The following is a 23,243-nucleotide window of genomic DNA, read 5'->3' on the forward strand; positions in this document are numbered from 1 at the left end:
TGGGCCTTACTGTGGAATGCTATCGGTGTTCCAGAGTTTCAAATGCCTTTTTGTTATTTAGATGATGAGAGTAGTGCTATATCCTGCACTTCGTGTTTCAAGTCCTATGGAAATACAGATGGAGGCTCCAAGTGCAGTAAGGCTTGGTTTGACTAAGTATAAGACCAATCTTATTTTTCTTGATCTATGTTTACTAATGGCTGTCATTTGTCTTTCTCTTGTTCAAGAACCTTTGTCTAAACATTTGGGCAAAAGAAAGCAACATGGAAAATACATGGAACGTCAGTAGAAATTTGATCCTCCTAGGACTTGTGGAGATGGAAGGACTAAAATCTCTGTACTGTGTCCTGTCTATTGTCCTATATTCATCCATTGTTCTCTTAAGTATTATTATTGTGGCCATCGTAGTTGCAGATACGAGGTTACATGAGCCCATGTACATCCTAATAAGTAATCTGGTCCTCAATGGGATTTTTCGCAGCTCAACATTATTCCCGAAGCTGATAGTTGACCTTGTCACCTCATCCACCACTATAACCTACGGTAACTGCATGGCCCAAACTGTGTTCATTTCAGTATTTGCTCTCTATGAAATGAGCACGTTGACCATAATGGCGTACGATCGATATTTGGCCGTTTGTCTCCCATTGCGCTATAGCATGCTGATAACTAATGAGAAGGTTGTCATCTTCATCTTAGGATCTATGGTCGTGGTCATAATAATTCCCCTCATAGCAATGATCCTCACTCTGAAGCTTCCTCTTTGTGGGAACATGTTAAACAATATTATTTGTGACAATATGTCGCTGATCGTTCTCTCCTGCGTGGACTCTTCCATCAGTCAACTCTACAGCGCTTCTGTGCTTGTTTCCTATTTGTCAGTCACCTTGTTTGTTGTCGTGTTTTCTTACATTCAGATATTTCACGTCTGCTTGAAAGTCTCGGGAGCATCACGGCGGAAGGGGGTCCACACCCTGGTCACCCATCTCCTTAATTTTTCTATCTTTTTAATCGGACTTTTATTTGTTTTCATCAGGTACAGGTTGGGCAGCATTAAGCTCCCTATATCTGTCCATGCTCTTCTCTCCATCACTGCTCTTATTATTCCACCATTGTTCAACCCCTTGATATATGGAATCCGGACGCACGGCCTGAAGATGAAGGTTACTCAATATTTAGAGAAACTGTATTGTTGGCCAAAATAGACCAAAGTACGTATACATCCTGCACTGGCATCTGTTAGTAGATACTTGTAAGTTTTATGTAGAACATTGGCTGCTTGCTGTAAATAAGCACTGATCTAGTAGACTCCAGATTCATGTGGGGAGAGTCACACTAAAGATCACTCACGAGATTGTTGAGCGGTGGTCAAGCAATGGTTGTTTGACATCTCAAAATGGCCGGATGTTTATCTCAAGCAGGTTTGCTTAATGTAGTTTTACTCACCACGTCAGCCGGAAGTTTGTTCCAAGCATCTACTACCCCTTCAATGAAGTGATATTTTCTCATATGGCTTCAGATCTTCTCTCCGATAACCTCATATTGTGTCCCTTTGTTCCTGTATTCAGTTTCTTCATTCCTGGACCCAATTTAGACCTTTAACATATATAAAGGTTTCCATCATGTCTCCCCATTCCCTCCTTCCTCCTGTAACATATATAAAGGTTTCCATCATGTCTAGAGATGAGCGAACCGGCCGAGGTTCGGGTTCGTATGAACCTGAACTCTCGGCTTCTGATTCCCGCTGTCTGCCCGCTACGTGGAGAGGGTGGATACAGCCTGAGGACTGCATGGAAAACTGGGATACGGCCATAGCCATAGGCTGTATCCCAGTTTTCTAGGCGAACCTCAGGCTTTGTCCACCCTCTCCACGGAGCGGGCAGACAGCGGGAATCAGAAGCCGAGAGTTCAGATTCATACAAACCCGAACCTCGGCCAGTTCGCTCATCTCTAATCATGTCCTCCCTTTCCCTTCTTCCTCTTGTAACATATATAAAGGTTTCCATGATGACTCCCCATTCCCTTCTTCCTCCTGTAACATATATAAAGGTATCCATCATGTCTCCCCATTCCCTTCTTCCTCCTGTAACATATATAAAGGTTCCCATAATGTCCCTCCTTTCCCTTCTTCCTCCTGTAACTAATATGAAGCTTTCCATCATGTCCTCCTTTCCCTTCTTCCTCCTGTAACATGTATAAAGGTTTCCATCATGTCTCCCCTTTCTCTTCTTCCTCCTGTAACATATATAAAGGTTTTCATCATGTCCTCTCTTTCCCTTCTTCCTTCCTATGATATATAGAAAGGTTTCCATCATATACTCCTTTCTCTTCTTCCCTACCTTCTGACCATAACTAATGGCTACCATCTCTCCTCCTAGCCCCCCCCCCCCCCTCAAAATGAACTTTTAATATTTTCTGTGTCCCATTCTAATTACCTTTATCTAGTCATCTGGGTGGTCCTCTTTGAGCAAGTTTAGTCAGAGCTGGTGGGAGATTTTGTCTGTAATTGCACATCTCTGGGCATGATTACAATTGCATAGCTTGCAGTGGAGGGTGGAGTGCGGTGATCTTGTATGGACACCAACGTCATCGCTACGCCTGACATGCACAGTACGCTAGCATCCAATCCATATGCGTGCAGTACGCCAGCATCCAATCCATACACTGTTTTGGGTACAGCTTGGGAAGACATCAGTGTCCCAAAATGACAGGATGCCCTTCCCCCCTCCGTGATTCTGTAAGCTTTGCAAATCTAAATCTCCTGCCAGCCGTGATTACATGGCCAAAGAGGACCACCCAGATGACTAGATAAAGTCTACCAGAAATTTAAAAATTTTAAATTTTGGTGGGGCTAGGAGGGGAGCTGATAGCCATTAGTTTTATGGTCAGAATTAGTGGTGGGGGCTTTATGTATGTAATGCCTTAGGGCCCGTTCAGCAGTGATGGCCTCCCTTTAACCCCTCATGTTGGCCTTTGTTTTATGACTTTAAGAGAGTGCTAGTGCTGCAGTCTCCTACCCTATACATAGTGTATAGGGTAGGAGGATAGAACTATACAGAGCCACACACAATGTGGTTTCTGGTAAGTTTACTCTTAGGTCCAGCAGGGAAAATGTTGTATCAGATATTTTTCTATTGGTGTTTTAACTTTTTGGGGTCATATGACTATTTTTAGTTCCAAATGATATCGCCTGTGTCACAAACTTTACAGTAGGATAAATTGTGTTTGCTGTATCTGATGTCTTCCCAAAAGCCAGACCCTAAATGAAGTTGACCTTGCTGGAGGAAGAACGTAACAATGTTTTTTCTGAGTGGTCTCAACATGATAACACTCTCACTTTTATGATCTGTTGACTTCTAAGTATGACCTATCCAGATGGTGTGTGAACCAATAATCCCATAAATGCAATGTAAATAATTTCAGCCTGTATATTATTGATTATAATGGTCAAGAACTTCACCAGAATTCATTCCTTAATTTGGACTGCCCCCTCAGCCAGTCAGTGACTGGAGCGGGACACTGCTGCAGTCACTGATTGGCTGAGCACGTTATTCATCTCAGTCAGGATGGGCATTTTCCCCAGACTCATGACGTCATCGGAAAACAAAGGAAAATACCTTCTGGCTGGGGTCCTGAAGCCTGTAACTGGTGCTCCGCAGGCACGGGACGAGGTAATGATTGTGTATTACAGTTCTCCCCTGCCAGCTGTGAATTTTTTTTAACTTCTCCGGACTTCTCCTTAAAGTATTATTATAGTTTTGGTTGCATGTAAAAATCCAACATTACACAAACACATGTTCATCCTTATAAGTAATCTGGTCCTCAGTGGGATATTTGGCAGCTCATTATTGTTCCCGAAGCTGATAGTTGACCTCATCACCTCATCCACCACTAGTAACTGTGTTGCACAAGCTCTGTGTGTTACGTTATTTGTTATTTATTAAATGAGCACGTTCACCCTAATGGCGTATGATCGATATTTGCCCATTTGTTACCCATTGCCTTATATAATAATAACAACTAATGAAAGCATTATAACCCTCATCATTGGATCCTATGTAGAGATCTTCATACTTATATTCATAGGATTGCTCCTCACATGGAAACTTTCCCTTTCAGGGAACAGAATAAGCAATATTTTTGTGACAATATATCCATGATTATTCTTCCACTTGCGTGTCACCATCATTGCCATTGTGTTGGGCAGAATTGCTTGAACTATTAAAATATAAGATTATTGATTCCATGTGGTAAATTGCGTATACCCATCCCAGAAAAATAACTAATAAAAATCCAAAAGTCGTATTTACATTAATATTGTGGCAATAAAAATAACAATTTGTGACACAAAAAATGGGCTACGTACAGTTCCCTAGGTGGGAAACTAAAAAAGTTGTTATTATTATTAATTTCAGAGTGATAGGCATAGGGGGTGACAAACAGAACATTACAAAATCCAAAATAGAGTTGATCGAACCTCTGGAAATCCTAGGTTTGATCGAACTTGAACATTCACAAACCTGCCGCATTTGATTGCTGAAGCCTTCCCGGTCCGTAGGGAAGGAGGAGACAGCCCACCTGGAATTCCGGGATTCAGCCTATTACCTAGGCTGAATCCCAGAATTCCAGGTAGTACCCAGGCTGTCTCCTCCTTCCCCACGGACCAGAAAGGCTTCAGCAATCAAATGCGTCAGGTTCGTGAATGTTCGAGTTCGATCAAACCTAGGATTTCTCGAGGTTCGATCAACCCTAATCAAAAACACATTACATGAATACGGTGCAGACTGGCACATAGGGAGAGAGGACCAGTCCCACGAGGGCTTACAATCTATAATGTAAGGGGAGGGAGACAGTAGTTAAGGGGCAGCCAGGCTAAGTGTTATGCAGAATTATTGTGGGTTTTAGCCCAGTTTAAAGAGATGGGTTTTCATTTTACTTTTGAAGGTTTTGATGGTGGGTGAGAGTCAGATGTGTCGGGTAGTGTGTTCCAGAGTAAGGGGGGCCTTGGGGGCCTTGGAGGGAATTGTGCGAGGTACCAACAAAAGAGGAGCACAAGTGGAGGTCATTGGAAGATCGGAGGTTGTGTGAGGGACAGAAGTGAGATATCAGGTTACAGATGTACAGAGGGGACAGGTTGTGGATGGCCTTGTATGTCATGGTCAACAATTTACCATGGATAAATTGGGCAATGGGGAGATAGTGAAGGGATTGGCAGAGGAACAGGAGAAGTGGATTAGCCAGGCAGCAGAGTTAATGATAGACTAGAAGGGAGCAAGGGAGTAAGATGGGAGGCCAGAGAGGAGGATGTTACAGTCAGTGTCGGACTGGGGTACATTGGGCCCACCAGGGAAATTGATTCTTGGGGCCCACCCAATATATAAAGACATAATCAGCGCCAAACCTTTCACGTTAGTACAGAGACTTTGCATAGAGCTGTGTATGTGACCAGCAATGCTAGTGCACTGCCAGTCACTTATACAGTCGTTACTGATTTATGCAGTTGTGGTAAAACTGCACCATTTATGTAGAAACTTTAATGAAATTCCAACAATATTGCTGTAAAAACACATAAAAAATGTCATGTGTGAACACAGCCTCAGAAGATGAAGGAAAAAATGACTATCTAGTCTGCTCCTCTATTACAATCTCCAGCAGAGGAGACCCATGACGGTTTATTCTAGCCTCACCATAAGGTGTTGGGCTAGAATAAGACTTTAAAGGACCATCATGAAAGGCACATCAGTGGTCAGTGTGTAAACCTGGCTTTAAAATGTAATCTGCCATTTTATACATCTACTAGTAGAAGTGAGAGAACACCATGCGGCGCACATAGCTTATTACTGCAGAACAAATGTGTGCAAGTGGCTAAACTTGCTGCTCACCTTGGGCGGTCATGCTACAAGCCCAATACCGCCAGTCACTTTAGCGGTGGTTTATACACCTTGATGCCGCTTGCAGCCCTTTCAACAGAACCAGGAGACTTGGTACAATAATTCAGCTGCGAAGACAGCACCAAAGTAGTCAAAAATCTTGTGACTTTATTCACTCCGTCTTGTGCAATGTTTTGCCTTACTCAGAGCTAAAACGAAACATCGCGCTAGAGAGTGTGAATAAAGTCACAATAATTTTTACTACTTTAGTGCTGCCTCTGCTGCTGCTCCAGAGGGGGTGCAGTCTGGTGAGGGGGTATTATCCTACCTGTCACTGATACTGCTGCTCCGGAGGGGTGCAGTCAGATGAGGGGTGCATAATGCTACCTATCACTGATACTACTACTGCTACTCCAGAGAAGGTGCAGTCTGGTGAGGGGGGCATAATCCTACCTGTCACTGATACTGCTGCTGCTCAGGAGGGGGTGCAGTCTGGTGAGGGGGTATTATCCTACCTATCACTGATACTGCTGCTCCGGAGGGGGTGCAGTCTGGTGAGGGGGCATAATCCTACCTATCACTGATACTACTGCTCCGGAGGGGGTGCAGTCAGATGAGGGGGCATAATCCTACCTGTCACTGATACTACTGCTCCGGAGGGGGTGCAGTCTGGTGAGGGGGGCATTATCCTACCTATCACTGATACTGCTGCTCCGGAGGGGGTGCAGTCTGGTGAGGGGGGCATAATCCTACCTGTCACTGATACTGCTGCTGCTCAGGAGGGGGTGCAGTCTGGTGAGGGGGTATTATCCTACCTATCACTGATACTGCTGCTCTGGAGGGGGCGCAGTCTGGTGAGGGGGTATTATCCTACCTATCACTGATACTACTACTGCTCCGGAGGGGGTGCAGTCTGGTGAGGGGGTATTATCCTACCTGTCACTGATACTACTGCTCCAGAGGGGGTGCAGTCTGGTGAGGGGGGCATTATCCTACCTATCACTGATACTGCTGCTCCGGAGGGGGTGCAGTCTGGTGAGGGGGGCATTATCCTACCTATCACTGATACTGCTGCTCCGGAGGGGGTGCAGTCAGATGAGGGGGGGCATAATCCTACCTGTCACTGATACTGATGCTGCTCCGGAGGGGGTGCAGTCAGATGAGGGGGGCATAATCCTACCTGTCACTGATACTGCTGCTGCTGCTCCGGAGGGGGTGCAGTCAGATGAGGGGAGGCATAATCCTACCTATCACTGATACTACTGCTCCGGAGGGGGTGCAGTCTGGTGAGGGGGCATAATCCTACCTATCACTGATACTGCTGCTCCGGAGGGGGTGCAGTCAGATGAGGGGAGGCATAATCCTACCTATCACTGATACTACTGCTCCGGAGGGGGTGCAGTCTGGTGAGGGGGGGCATAATCCTACCTATCACTGATACTGCTGCTCCGGAGGGGGTGCAGTCTGGTGAGGGGGGGCATAATCCTACCTATCACTGATACTGCTGCTCCGGAGGGGGTGCAGTCTGGTGAGGGGGGGCATAATCCTACCTATCACTGATACTGCTGCTCCGGAGGGGTGCAGTCAGATGAGGGGTGCATAATCCTACCTATCACTGATACTGCTGCTCCGGAGGGGTGCAGTCAGATGAGGGGTGCATAATCCTACCTATCACTGATACTGCTGCTCCGGAGGGGTGCAGTCAGATGAGGGGTGCATAATCCTACCTATCACTGATACTGCTGCTCCAGAGGGGGTGCAGTTTGGTGAGGGGGGCATTATCCCACTTGTGTCTGTGTCTGCTGCTTATATCTTTATTTTTGAGTCGGTACAATAGTTGAGAAGAAGTTCACACTCTGGAGGTCCCAGTTGTGCAGGAGATCCGTGACGCTTGGGCGCTGATCAGCTGAGTCAGGATTCTCACATCACAGATGATAGGTGTTGTAGTAGACGTAGGAGTAAGACAAATCAATGGATAATGTGTTTCTAAGGGAATCCTCAATATATCTGATGATCTCATCTGATGAAACACGTCATCCATTGATTAAAGTCTTACTGTTATATCAACTACAACACCTATCATCTGTGATGTGAGAATCCTCAGCTGATCAGAGCCCAAGCCTCACGGATCTCCTGCATAACTGGGCCTCCAAAGTGTGAACTTCTCATCACATACATACAGTATACATATATACACAAATAGACATACTGCAGACATACACAAACATGCAGACACAACACACCTTACATATATACATCTAATCATACTAACACACACAGACTCACCAACATGGATACACAGATACAAAAGCATGCAGATTACACATATAAACCATCTATAGAACTACATTACATAATATACACTATATACATGATAGAAAACACACATATATATCACTCACGTGCATAAACACATGACACATGTACAGACACACACTGATGACAGATAGACAAGTATATACACAAACACTCACATGTTCAGCAGGGCAGGAGGCTTCAGTCTTCTTGTCTCCATCTTCTCCCTGCCAGGCCCAGGCAGCCTGCAGCCTCTCCCCATCTCCTGTGCACCGACTGCACACAGCAACAGGAGAGAGTCACATGATTGCAGAGGGGAGGGGGATGGAGGAGGCCCTGCTGCTGCTGCTCTTGGCATCTTGTGACAGGCAGGAAGAGGGCAGCGCTGAGGCCCGGAGCTGATGTAAGGAGCCAGGTGAGCAGGGGGAGGGGAGGGCCCATGATTACAGAGAGAACGGGCCCTGATACGGTGGTTAACTCACCCAGCAGTGTGGGAGCCAGCAGGGGGCCCCTTGAGCTCCCGATATAAGGCAGCTTCCAAACGGGAGGCCCCTCTCTGGCTTAGGGGAAGGGCCCTGCAAGAGGGAGGAGGGGGTGGGGCCCACCGGGGGATCCCCCGGCTCCCCGGTGGCCCAGTCCGACCCTGGTTACAGTAGTCCAATCAGGACCTGACCAGCTCCTGCCACTTTCACCTTTAAAAACTTTCCAGAATCTGCTATTTTCTCACCTCTGATTCCAAAAAACTGCAGGTCACATTCAGACCTGACCAGCTCCTGCCACTTTCACCTTTAAAAACTTTCCAGAATCTGCTATTTTCTCACCTCTGATTCCAAAAAACTGCTGTTTTTTCAAAGACCAGCAGTTTTTTGGAATCAGAGGTGAGAAAATAGCAGATTCTGGAAAGTTTTTAAAGGTGAAAGTGGCAGGAGCTGGTCAGGTCTGAATAAGACCAGCAGTTTTTTGGAATCAGGTGAGAAAATAGCAGATTCTGGAAAGTTTTTAAAGGTGAAAGTGGCAGGAGCTGGTCAGGTCTGAATGTGCGGTTTAAATGACAGAAAAGAATCAAAGGTGATCCCCAAGGCATTGTACCCCAAAGAAACAGAGAGCAGTCATTGCTTGTGATTGAGAGATTAGATAATGGCGCGAGATGCGGAAAAGATGATTAATTCTGTTTGTCCATGTTGGATTTTAGAAAGCGGGAGGAGTAGTAGGAAGATATGGCTGATAGACACTCTCTGATAGACAGTTTCTATGGCATGGACCCACATCAGTAAATGTGCAGAAAGTTATCTGTGGCCTATTGGAATGAAAGGACCTGCAATTTTATCCGTAATTATGGATAATTGTACGGTTGTGTGCATGGGACCTAACAGCGGAATGACAAGTCCCAGAGAAGACATTTCATGTCTCACATCTAGCAATCTCTGATGCAGTCACTAGTGTCTAAAATGACAGTTTCCTAGAGTACACACTGTGATACAGTTTTGTGACACTACAAGTCTAAGCAACTCTATCCTTGTCCCAGATATATATTATAAATAGAGATGAGCGAACCTGGAGCATGCTCGAGTCGATCCGAACCCGAACTTTCGGCATTTGATTAGCGGTGGCTGCTGAAGTTGGATAGAGCCCTAAGGCTATGTGGAAATCATGGATATAGTCATTGGCCGTATCCATGTTTTCCAGACAACCTTAGAGCTTTATCCAAGTTCAGCAGCCCCAGGTAATCAAATGCCGAATGTTCGGGTTCGGATCGACTCGAACCAGGTTCGCTCATCTCTAATTATAAAATATTAAGCATAAGTATTGTACATGAATAGCTAGATGGCTAATTTAACCCTTAGACGACCCTGGACGTAGGGTTACGTCATGGAAGTCCGTCACCAGACGACCCATGACGTAACTGTACGTCCTGGGTGGTTCTCCCGCTATGAAGAGTGCTCTGGAGCGGAGCGCGCTTCATAGGAGGTGGGGGCCGGGTGCAGTGAGCAGCCGGGACCTCACCGGTAATGACACGATGCAGCGATCTCGCTACCGCATGTTATTAACCCCTTAAACGCCTTAAAGTGTGATTGCGGGGGTCCCCATCGGACCGCCGGAGGTCTCTTACCTGCCTCCGTGCGGTCCGATCGGCGATCTGCTACACTGAGCCTGCACAGGCAGGCTCAATGAGCAGAGCACCGATCACACTGATCAATGCTGTGCCTATGGCATAGCAGTGATCAGTGTGTACAATCACACTATTGTATGTACAAGTCCCTCAAAGGGACTTCTAATGTGTAAAAAAAAAAAAGTTAAAAACACCAATACACTACCCCAAAGCCCCTCCCCCAATAAAAGTTGAAATCACCCCCCTTATCCCATTATATAAATAAAACATATAAAAATAAATAAATAAACATATAATATACCGTAGCGTGCGTAATTGTCCGATCTATTAAAATATAACAAGCGTCATTGTGACCGGTAAACAGCGTACACGAAAAGAGGGAAAAAAGTGCGCGGATTACCAATTTGATGTTACATTATATATAAAAATAAATTAATAAAAAGTGATCAAAACGTCCGATCTTCACAAATATGGAATTAATAAAAACTAGAGATCATGGTGGAAAAAATTACACCCCATAGGTAAAAAAATAAAAACGTTATAAGCTTCAAAATAGGCCAATTATATTAATAATGAATTGGCAAAAAAAAGGATTTCATAAAAAAAAAATATATATAACATTAGAGAATCTGTGTAACCTGCATGTGGTTGTGTTCGGACTGACCTATAGAATAATGGTATCATGTCGCTTTTACCATATAGTGCATTACGTAGACACAGGAACCCCCCAAACGTTACCATATTGCATTGTTTTTTACGATTTCACCTATTTATATCTTCATAAATAATATATTTGGGATTCCATCATACATGTTATGGTAAAATGAATGACACCATTACAAAGTACAACTATTCCTGTAAAAAACAAGCATTTACACAGCCTGTAGATAGAAAACTGAAAGTGCTGGAGCTCTTAGAAGGGGAGGAGGGAAAAACTAAAGCGTAAAGATTAAAATTTGCGCGGTCCACTGGGTCATTTTGGGCCGGGTCCTCAAAGGGTTAAAGATTCTCACATTTACTAGACTGTAACACATCTATATACAGAGAAATAACCTTTATACTCATCACTCTAGTGTGTCCATCCAACAAATACTCAAAAGAGCTTGTGGAGGAGATGGTCACGGACTGTGAGATGATTCAGGGTCTCCTGGTCCGCCTTAAGAAATATGATGAAATCTCCCCACTGGTATCCAAGCCACCACAGGTACTAGGCCTCACTGGTATTCAGGTCACCACAGGTACAAGGCCTCACTGGTATCCAGACAACTACAGGTATTAGGCCTTAGGGTTTGTTCACACTGAGCAAAACAGGCGGAATTCCACAGGATTCAGGGATTCTTGTTCAAGCACCTAATCAGTAGAAACCACATCCTTGGGTTATCTCCCCTTTCTGTAGTGGCGGTACCGATTAGTCCGGGTGAATCACAACTTCACTCTGGACCGCCATGATATTTGCCCAGGGGACCCACTCACACCTCGGCAGGTCACCGACTACAGGGGAAAGGGTATATCTAGCCTTCCTAAACTAAAAGCAGGTGTGCCACCATACCTGTGTGCCAAACCGGCACTGGTGTCACTGGGGTAACAGTATACTATCTGGCTAAGCTATATGCCGACCAACCACCACAGAAGTGGCGTCACACATTACCATCTAGCAAGTGACTGGTCGGACATACACCACACTAGGCCTCAGGGGTGGGCACTAAACTTCTTAGGTGAATTCCTGCATTGTCTTTTCTTGAGATATAAGAAGCTTCTGCTCCTTGGTACCCTGTCCTTCCTGGCACTTGTGAACATCGATCCAGTTCATAAGATGAATATGGAGAAGCACCTGACCATGCTCTTTCCTCAACATCCTCATAGGCATATACAGACGCAGAACATAGTTTGCATGGGCTCTTTCAAGGTAATCTAGGTACTTCCAAACCTGAAGCCATGATTAATCTGCCAGTCAGAATCACCAAATTGGACCCAAAACCTATTTTTAATAGTTGCCTCTTAAAGGGAATGTGTCACTTAAATTTTCTTTTACTGATTAGATTTAGATACTAAAACTTGTTCTTTTATTCCAATCTGTTTCTATTTTCTGACTATAATTTTTTTTTATTTTACTTTTTGTATATTGTTATGCCTGAGCTGTTTTTAACATTTAGTGATTTACAGCAAGACTCATGGACATAGATGAGAATAGACTGACTCTGTCACATTGGGATGATTGTAAAATAATACTAAGCATGCTTTGTGACCTGTGAAGAGGTCATTCCACTCTACATTCTACTGGTGTCACATGATGCTGCAATACTGTACAGATCACTTTACAGCGGCTTCCTCTTATCACTACAGACATGAACAACAAGAAGTCTCAGCTTAGTTTTAGCCCCAGTGGTGGCTAATATATACAAAAATATAATTTTTTTTAAAATGTCACCAAAAAGTCTTTAAAAAATATGTTAACATAAAACCAGTCATTGTCTGACGACACCTTCCCTTTAAGTACCAGTGAGAGGACACTGCTTATTTTACCACAGTCTATGTAATAAAGCTGACAACAGAACAGTCACATATAAGTAAGTAAAAGAAACCAAAAATGCTGATAATTAATAATTAAAATATGATAAAATAATGATGTGATGATTTCTTATCTTTATTACAAGCTTTAAATTTTTAATAAATGTCTTTATCTATGTCTTCTATTACATCAGCAGATTCTCCGTCTCACCTACTATTATTCTTTGCAGTAGTTCGTCTTGAGGATTTCTTCCTCCGGGATTTCGGTCTTGAACATTTTCTCTATATATACCTTATCCAAATCCTCCAAAGCCAAGTATGATTCTGATCGACGGAGATCCCTGGACACCAGGTGATGTGAGGAAGGAACACTATTAGAAGATTTTAGTTTATATTATTATTATATTACTAGCTTACATTATCTTACAGTGTTTCTTAGATTGCTTTATACCATATATGTTGCTATATAGATGTATTTTTTATGTTCTTCTTTCAGTTTAATCTCTTTTCTATTTTTTACGACTTACCCTTTAGGATAGCATTTAAGTAGGGATGATCCAAACCGAGTACGGTTCGGGTTCGTACGAACCCGAACTCTCGGTAATGATTCCTGTTGTCTGCCCGCTCCGTGGAGAGGGTGGATACAGCGGGAGGACTGCCTGGAAAACTGGGATACAGCCATAGCCATAGGCTGTATCCCAGTTTTCCAGGCGGTCCTCCCGCTGTATCCACCCGCTCCACAGAGCGGGCTGACAGCGGGAATCTGATGCCGAGCGTTCAGGTTCATACAAACCCGAACCTCGGAAGTTTCGGACCATCCCTACATTTAAGGTATAAGCTTGAGATGTCCACGGCTAACCTCAAGACAGTCTGTGACATCTAGAACAAATTTCTTCTCCTCCCTGATTTATGGCAATATGGTGGTTCCATGAGCCCCATAGGTTCTGCCCATAGTGGACGTCCCGAACCTGTGCTGATCAAATGGAACAAATGACAGACCCCGCTAACTTACTGTTTTTTGTTATAGAGACAATAAGATTAGTGCTATTTGCCGCACTTCCCTTTCCTTCCAGCCTTATGGAACTGCAGACAGAGGCTTCAATGGGAGACCTTATTTCATATAAATGTTACAATGTTGCAATGTTGTATATTTCTTTAGCCCCTAAGAAATTCAACCAATGTCATTAGATGAGGTTGTGCTCTTCAATCGACTCTCGGCAGACAACAACCCCATCTCCCATCTGAAGCTGAAAAGTGGAGCTGACCATTTTCCCTTTTGTCTATACGTAGACTGTGCTTAAGAATTTGCCTTGATCTTTCATGTGGTCGAAAATCAGTCAATGTATTGAAATCTGAAAGAGATTGTCCGTGGTTTCCATGTAAATATCTAGATGTCAGCAGTCCTCTAGAACAAGATGTCTACTTGTAAGGGAATTCTGGCCTTGTTTCTTTAAGAAGTAGTATGTAATTTTTTCAAGTGACTTAATGTGGTAAGTTCTTACCACATAAACACTGCTGGTCTAGACCTTCCTGCCTTTTCGGTGGGTCTTTTGTCTTCTTCATGATTTATACAAGACTTTTGTGGTTGTCACCATATCTCACTGTTGGTCATTGTTTCCTTTAGCTCCTCCTAGAATTGTCTTCTCCACTGTGTTGGGTCTTCTCCTCATAGTAGTTAGTTATAGGTCATTGTGAATGTTTATGGTTTGGCTTGACTGAGAAGAGGACCAACTCTATTTTTCTTGGTGTCATTTGTTTTATAGACTCTTAAACATTTCCTTCTTTTGTTCAGGAACCTATTTCTAGACATGTTAGGAAAAGAAAGCAACATGGAAAATACATGGAACGTCAGTAGAAATTTGATGCTCCTGGGACTTGTGGAGATGGAAGGACTAAAATCTCTGTACTGTGTCCTGTCCATTGTCCTATATTTATCCATTGTTCTCTTAAGTGCTATTATTGCATTTGTCATATTCACAGATACGAGGTTACATGAACCCATGTACATCCTCATAAGTAATCTGGTCCTCAATGGGATATTTGGCAGCTCAACATTATTCCCGAAGCTGATAGTTGACCTCATCACCTCATCCACCACTATAACCTACGCTAACTGCATGGCACAAACTGTGTTCGTTTCAGTATTCGCTTTCTATGAAATGAGCACGTTGACCATAATGGCGTACGATCGATATTTGGCCGTTTGTCACCCGTTGCGCTATAGCATGCTGATAACTAATGAGAAGGTTGTCAGCTTCCTCGGTGGATCTTTGGTCATGGTCTTCATAACCCTCCTCATAGCAATGATTCTCACTCTGAAGCTTCCTCTTTGTGGGAACAGAATAAACACTATTATTTGTGACAATATGTCGCTGATCGTTCTCTCCTGCGTAGACTCTTCCATCAGTCAACTCTACACCGCATCTGTGGTCGCCTTCTATTTGTCAGTCACCATATTTGTCACAGTATTTTCCTACTTTCGGATATTTCATGTCTGCTTGAAAGTCTCGGGAGCATCACGGCAGAAGAGTGTCCACACCCTGGTCACCCATCTCCTTAATTTTTCTATCTTTTTAATAGGACTTTTATTTGTTTTCATCAGGTACAGGCTGGACAGCATTAATCTCCCTATAGCCGTGCATACTCTCCTCTCCGTGACTGCTCTTATTATTCCACCATTGTTCAACCCCTTGATATATGGAGTCCGGACGCACGCCCTGAAGATGAGGGTTACTCAATATTTAGAGAAAATGTACTGTTGGCTACAAAGGACTAAAATACATATACATCCTGTACTGGCATCTCTTACAAGATACAATAAGAGCCACTGAGTAGATACTTGTAAGGGGGGAACCCTATGCTTTACCTTTTTTGCAGAATATGGACTAAGTATGTACATTTTATTATTGGTTATTTCTTTAAATTGACTTAGGTCCTTACTAGACTGCTTGATGCTCGCTGTAAACGAGTGCCAATCTAGTAGATTACAGTAGATTACTAGTCGGTCGCACATTCCCCATTATGGAGTTAATCATTTTTTTGACCATTATGAGCAGTTATGTGGGACTTGTTCAGACAATAATCGTTCCTTGTAATAGGGTCCTAAGTTATCTGAGAGGCAGCTCAGCTCTGTACATATGTGTATATGATGCCTTAACTGTTCAGGTATTTTCGGATAGCAGGCCATGATACACTGCCATTGGCCAAGGACATGCAGGTTTGGCTGGCTGTGGCATTGAAGGTCTTCTTGACTGTCAGTCACAGGGGGAGTAATGGATGGCAGAGTAGGTCTAAGAAGAGCCTGGTGTTAGAGCAAGGTGGGGAGTGAAACTGCTGCACTGCCCCACACTGTGCTAGGTAACTGCTAAGAAGAGCAACTGGGAGAGACAAGTGGAGATAATGCTAATGCTTTTCTTATTTTCTTAGGATAGATAGATAGGTGTATATCCCAGACAGGCTTACAACCACATCTGCTGGAAGTTTGTTCCAAGTATCTACTACTCTTTCAGAAAAATAGTATTTTCTCATATTGTGTCCCCTTGTTCTTGTGTTCAGTTTTTGTTGCCTTCTTGAGCATTATTTAGGCCTGTAACAAATATAAAGGTTTCCATCATGTCCTCCTTTCCCTTCTTCCCTCCTGTAACAAATATAAAGGTTTCCATCATATCCCCCCTTTCCCTTCTTCCTGTAACATATATAAAGGTTTCCATCATGTCCCCCCTTTCCCTTCTTCCTCCTATAACATATATAAAGGTTTCCATCATGTCCTCCCTTTCCCTTCTTCCTCCTATAACATATATAAAGGTTTCCATCATGTCCTCCCTTTCCCTTCTTCCTCCTATAACATATATAAAGGTTTCCATAATGTCCTTCCTTTCCCTTCTTCCTGTAACATATATAAAGGTTTCCATCATGTCCTCCCTTTCCCTTCTTCCTCCTATAACATATATAAAGGTTTCCATCATGTCCTCCTTTCCCTTCCTCCTCCTAAAACATATATAAAGGTTTCCATCATGTCTCCCCTTTCCCTTCTTCCTGTAACATATATAAAGGTTTCCATCATGTACTCCTTTCCCTTCCTCCTCCTAAAACATATGTAAAGGTTTCCATCATGTTCCTCCTTTCCCTTTTTCCCCCTGTGACATATATAAAGGTTTCCATCATGTCCTCCCTTTCCCTTCTTCCTCCTGTAACATATATAAAGGTTTCCATCATGTCCTCCCTTTCCCTTTTTCCCCCTGTGACATATATAAAGGTTTCCATCATGTCCTCCATTTCCCTTGTTGCTCCAATAACATATATAAAGGTTTCCATCATGTCCTCCTTTCCTTCCTTCCTCCTGTAACATATATAAAGGTTTCCATCATGTCCCCCCTTTCCCTTTTTCCTCCTATAACATATATAAAGGTTTCCATCATGTCCTCCTTTCCCTTCCTCCTCCTAAAACATATATAAAGTTTTCCATCATATCCCCAATTTCCCTTCTACCTTCTGTAACATATATAAAGGTTTCCATCATGTCTCCCCTTTCCCTCCTATAAATATATAGCGATACTGTGTGATTCCAACCTGCGGGGATCCCTGGATACCAGGTACTGCTACTGAGATGCTTCAATGTATTAGTTATAGTTAGTGATGAGCGAGCATGCTTGTCCGAGCTTGGTACTCGATCGAGTATTAGGGAACTCGATGGTACTCGTTACTTGGACGAGCATCTTGCGATACTCGAGAAAATCTCATCATCCGTTTCCTGTTTGTTTGAGCGCTATTTCTCAGCCAATAAACATGCAGGAGATTATTTGGTACATCCTGCGATCACGTGGGACCCATACATGTCGATAGCAGCGATTGGTTGGCCAGATCAGATGACCCTGCCATATAAAAATCTCAGCCACCGAGGCTGGAAGAGATCAGGGACAGAGCTGCTGCTGGTCAGGGAGAGCGTCAGTGTAGAATTTAGCGTTCCAGTAGGCAGGGTACATACTAGCGAAACAACCAAACAGCCCTTGTAAGGGCTTCAAATCATTTTTAGGCTATGTTCACATAATGTGAACATCTGGCCGTTCCGTGACCCCGACCAGGTCACGGAACGGCCTGTCTCAGCCCTGATCATCCCGGCCGGTACTTAAGTACCGGCCGGGTGATCTTTCCGGCCGCGGAGCTCTGATGCGGGCGCATTAGCGCGCGCCTGCATCAGAGCTTCCCATAGCCGGAGCCGCTTGCTTCAATATGTGAACCGACAGGTCTTTCTGCGGCCGGAATTCACTGAATTCCGGCCGCAGAAAACTGACATGTCAGTTTTTTCCGGCGGCGTATGGAATCCCGGCCGGAGCGTATACGATGTTTGTATGCTCTGGCCGGGATCCCATTGCAAATAAGGCATTGTTCCACACTGCAGATATAATGAACAGATGTCACAGTACGGATATAATGAACAGATGATGTCACAATACAGATATAATGAACAGATGATGTCACAATACAGATATAATGAACAGATGATGTCACCGTACAGATATAATGAACAGATGATGTCACTGTACAGAGATAATGCAGTGATGTTACAGCGTCTTTTATTGTCAATATCACTAAGGCTTCTATTACATGTACAGAAAGCTACTGGATATGAGCACTGATCGATTATGTACAAGTCACTGCACCCAGGTTGCAAGGTCCTTTTTACTAAGAGCCAGTGGCTGGCGATGCATGGCTGCCCGAACTATAGCTGTTACAACAGTCACTATTTGTAGCACACCTGCTTACAACGGGGGATGTGCTAACAGTATTATTTTGGCCTGGATAACTGGGGCAACAGAGCCTCAGCGGGCCCCTTTGGGGAGCGAATCCAGCATCTCATTGGCTCTTCCCCGCTCCTCTGCGAGTAACAGTACACTAGGGGGAAGGAGAGTTACTGAATCCGGAATACTTCTGCCTCTGGACACATAGTAGTTAGACCCCTCTGTTCCCCTCATATGGTAGTTAAGTCTCTCTGTGCCCCCATGTAGTAGTTAGACCCCTCTGTGTCCCGCTATAATACAGACATCCCCTGTACCCCCATATAGTTGTTAGGTTCCCCTCTAAGCCCCTGTATACTATAAGGCACCTATGTGCTCTATTATAGAAGTTAGGACCCATCTATGCATTCATATAGTAGTTTAATCCCCTCTGTGCATTCATATAGTAGTTTAGTCCCCTCTGTGCATCCATATAGTAGTTTAGTCTCCTCTGTGCATCCATATAGTAGTTAGGCTCCCTTCATTTCTTAACCCTGTAGTGACCAGGCGTCCATCATAGTCCATCCTGTCCATAATCTTAACAATGTATTTGAGTTCTACGAGGCCAAAAGGGGAGGCTCACTGGGACATCTTGACTTGTTGAGCTGACTGTACGCTGCGGCCCAGCATTCCTTGCGCATATTGGGTGATACTTGTATGCACATGTATTGCGTATATACACATGAACAAATAAAAGATACACTAATGCTACACACCTGGTAATTGCTCCACTACTACATTTTTTATTTTGCTTTGCACCTGAGAACCTGCGCTTCTACTGTACGTTTGTTATGTGTTCCTGAATGTTCGGCAAACACAAACTGAACCAATCAACATCATTTTTTTTATGTTCGTCTTCAAGATCCGAACCGAACATGGGGATCACTAATCTCAAAGAGATTTTATGTCCTCCCCTGAAATTCTGTTCGACATGATAGAACTAGAGGAGCTTTTGGCCTATATCCAGCCTCATTACATTCACATTACTTCTGATTCATTCCCCATTTTTTTATGTTTCCAATCTAATACCAATTGAACCATTTTTTCTGATTGATTCCCTCCTCTCTAGGTGATAATATATAATGATAAATAAGGAATCCCTAATAAACATCTTCCTCTATGTTTTCCTTTGCGCCACCATATTCCCAGTCTCATTTACTGCCATTCTCTACCTCGGGCCGCTGGAGGATTTTCCTCCCCTGGGATTCCAGTCTTGATCATTTTCACTGTATATACAGTATATAAATATACAGAAACATTGTGTGATTCCCGCCTGCAGAGATTCCCGGATGTCAGGTACTGCTCAGAAGTGACCCATATGATTCTGTTTGTTATGTTTACTGTCCACCAGCCTCCTAATCGGCCTCTTTTCTTAGCTTACACTTCACAGTAGTATTGAGGAAAACGAGTATATTACAGTATACTATAACAGGGAGATTGTCTCAAGACCCCTGAGGAAGTCACTATGGTCTGGCAATACACGTAAGGCAAAATATTGTCCTTGGGCTCCATACTGTCTGACTTGCTATCCTTGTATTATAACCTTGTATACCTTTACTGCTTCTCATCCGTGTAGGTTTCATCTTTTGCTATGAATGTTCACTTTTATCAATGCATGCGAGGAATTCAGTATTATTTTGGGTCCTTTAAAGAATATAACCCTTGGATTTAAAAAAAAATTAATTTCCCTCATCATGTTTAAAAAGCCCTAGCACTTTAATTTTTTCACCTATAGACCCATATGGTGTTGTTTTGTTTGTTTGTTTTTTGCAACTAATTGTAATAAGATTTGTCATGTTTTCATAAAATATGCTGCCAAACCGAAAAAAAATTCTTTAGGAGGTGAAATTGGAAAAAAAAAGTTATTTTTAATATTTCAGTTGGGTTTCATGTTTACGCTGTTTGCCATGTGGTATAACTGACATGTTATCTATATTACTCAAGTCAGTACGATTACGATGGCAGGCAACGTATATAACTTTTATTTCAGTTACTGGTTTTAAAAAATTAAAACATTTCGGGGGGGGCCACTCCATCAACCAGACCTCCAAAGAAGGTTTGTGAAGGTTATTTAAATGCTGCTGTCAGTTTTGACAGTGGCATACAAATGGTTAAATAGACAGTCCGGAAGATTGCTCCATGCTGGATATTAGCAGTGGCCCCAAGCTACTGATAGAAGCCCCTAGCCACCCAGTATAGAGAGGGGTCACACAATGAGCCCTCTTACTGGTATCACAACGCAACTCTACGCCTTGGTGTGGGTAGGGGTTATATGGGATACCCTCACATCATGTCTTCTTGGGGGTACTTGAGGACTGGAGTTGAGAAAGTAGCTGCTGCACCTCACACCTATGGCTGACACTAATGCCTCTCGGATACATTTAAAAACCAACACCAGGATGTTGGGGTATAATTTGATCAAACCATATTGCCTCATATACCAAGTGCAGGTCCCCTGGCCCACATGATTCCCTACACTAAATCTACACTGTGTCGGTCAGCGACTGCTACCCCTACAGTATACTGTGTATTCTGGTCTCATCTGTTCTTTATCTCACATGTTATTGGAGAAACCGTTGTTGTATCCTCCATATGGCTAAAAATTAAGAGGTTTTCCATAGTAATCCCCCTATTTAGATGCCATGCAGTCAGTCCACAGTGTTTGACCCGAATGTCCTTTGTTCTTTTTGAGCCTTCAGACTTCTTGATGACATATTCATTGTTTTTGTGGTTGTTTTCATCCATCTCATTGCTGGTCTTGTCTTTCTCTTCACCTCTTCTTGTCCATAATAAATATTCATATTAATGTTGATTGTGATTTCTCCTGCCTTCTGTTTATGGCTTTACTTGACCAACTCATGGATTGACAGTTATGATCACATAAATTACGTTTGTCTAAACCTTCCTGTCGTCTCCTTGAGTCTTCAGGCTTCTTAATGACCTTTTCCTTATTTTTGGGTTGCCTTCATTGAGCATTGTCTTCCTCTTTCAACTCTTCTAAGCAGAATTGTCCTCATCGTTGAGTTGGGTCTTCTCATATTAAAGAGATTTTCCTTTATCTCTTGATAGTTGAAGCTATTACCTGCCATAGTCCTGTACGAAATATATGGGAAGTCATCAAGGCACTTCCACCAGGGACTACGGAGTAGTGCAGTGTCGGACCAGGAACAAGCAAAAGGGTGAGTATGTTTTTTATTGTTTTGATTTACCATTTTACAAATGTGTTAAATGCCCAGAAAGCCCCTTTAAGATGTTCTCCATGATCATTTCTACTCAGGTCAAGGATCTATATTTCTTCCTTCGTTCTTCAATAATGACTGTTGCTTCTTTTTTTTTCACATATAACGTAAAACTTTTATTTTGTCCAGAATTTTATGTTTAAACCGCTCTGGTTTGGAAAAAAGCATCATGGAAAATGCCTTCAACATCAGCCAAAACCTGGTCCTCCTGGGGCTTATGGAGATGGAAGGACTAAAATATCTCTACTGTGTCCTTTCCATTGTCCTATATTTGTTCACTGTACTCTTAAGTATTACTATTGTAGCTGTTGTAGTTGCCGATACGAAGTTACATGAACCCATGTACATCCTCATAAGTAATCTGGTCCTCAATGGGACTTTTGGCAGCTCACTATTGTTTCCGAAGTTGATAGTTGACCTCATCACCTCATCCATGACCATCTCTCACAGTAACTGTATTGCCCAAGCTCTATGTGGTGCTCTATTTGCTTTCAATGAAATGAGCACATTCACCCTTATGGCGTATGATAGATATTTGGCCGTTTGTCACCCGTTGCGCTATAGTATGCTGATAACTAATGAGAGGATTATATCTCTCATCATTGGATCCTTTGTAGTAACCTTCATAATTTCACTCATAGGATTGCTCCTCACATGGAAGCTTCCTCTTTGTGGGAACAGAATAAACAATATTTTTTGTGACAATATGTCCATGATTATTCTCTCCTGTGTGGACTCCACCCTCAGCCAACTCTTCTCCGCTTCTATGGTCGTCCTCTACTTGTGTGTCACCATCTTCGTCACCATTTTCTCCAATCTGCAGATATTTGTTGTCTGCTTAAAAATCTCTGGAGAATCCCGCCAGAAAGCCGTCCACACCCTGGTCACCCATCTACTTAACTTCTCTATCTTTTTACTAGGACTCTGGTTCCTTTTCATCAGGTACAGGGTGGGCAGTATTAAGCTCCCAGTTATTGTCCATGTTCTTCTCTCCATCACTGGTCTTATTGTCCCACCATTGTTCAACCCCCTGATCTATGGAGTCCGGACACACGCTCTGAAGATGAGGGTTATTCATCATTTACAGACGAGGCATGTTTGGTCAAAATGGACTTCAATACAGAAGCATTTTATACCTTTATTTGTTATAAGTCACAGTCGGAGTCAATGATTAGAACGTAAAGCAATAAAGGCCACTTATTCTATATAGTATTTGCTTATGATGTCAACAGTCATTATTGATAGGAGCATTGTGACCTTCCTTGAACCACCTGGGTCTACCATTGTGCACCATAGTGAAATCATTGCATGTAGCAACAACTTTATATGTGTAAACATTTTGTGACCCCATAGAATTTAGTTGTTTTTAGAGCTGCAAGCCATAGATCTAGGTACAGGTCCAAGAAAAATAAGTGAACCCTTTGAAAATACTTCTGCATTGATTATT

The 23,243-nt window shown here is 43.1% G+C and overlaps 3 protein-coding genes across 3 annotated transcripts; all 3 read left to right on the top strand.

Annotated features, from left to right (window-relative positions):
* Window positions 1-263: 263 nt before the first annotated feature.
* Window positions 264-1,205, top strand: LOC138794084 (olfactory receptor 4E2-like). Its single transcript, XM_069972850.1, has one exon. The coding sequence runs from the start codon at window positions 264-266 to the stop codon at window positions 1,203-1,205; it is 942 nt and encodes a 313-aa protein (XP_069828951.1).
* A 13,407-nt stretch (window positions 1,206-14,612) lies between these two features.
* On the top strand, window positions 14,613-15,614 carry LOC138794085 (olfactory receptor 4C6-like). Its single transcript, XM_069972851.1, has one exon. It carries the CDS (start codon window positions 14,613-14,615, stop codon window positions 15,612-15,614), a length of 1,002 nt encoding a protein of 333 aa, XP_069828952.1.
* A 6,342-nt stretch (window positions 15,615-21,956) lies between these two features.
* LOC138794086 (olfactory receptor 4C6-like) lies at window positions 21,957-22,967 on the top strand. Its single transcript, XM_069972852.1, has one exon. The coding sequence runs from the start codon at window positions 21,966-21,968 to the stop codon at window positions 22,965-22,967; it is 1,002 nt and encodes a 333-aa protein (XP_069828953.1). The 5' UTR covers window positions 21,957-21,965.
* Window positions 22,968-23,243: the final 276 nt, after the last annotated feature.

This window comes from Dendropsophus ebraccatus, chromosome 5 (genome assembly GCF_027789765.1).
Source record: "Dendropsophus ebraccatus isolate aDenEbr1 chromosome 5, aDenEbr1.pat, whole genome shotgun sequence".
Lineage (NCBI taxonomy): Eukaryota > Metazoa > Chordata > Amphibia > Anura > Hylidae > Dendropsophus > Dendropsophus ebraccatus.

Bases quoted from the DNA above. Each gene is read 5' to 3' on its own strand.
- LOC138794084 (XM_069972850.1), top strand. From the start codon at position 264: ATGGAAAATACATGGAACGTCAGTAGAAATTTGATCCTCCTAGGACTT.
- LOC138794085 (XM_069972851.1), top strand. From the start codon at position 14,613: ATGGAAAATACATGGAACGTCAGTAGAAATTTGATGCTCCTGGGACTT.
- LOC138794086 (XM_069972852.1), top strand. From the start codon at position 21,966: ATGGAAAATGCCTTCAACATCAGCCAAAACCTGGTCCTCCTGGGGCTT.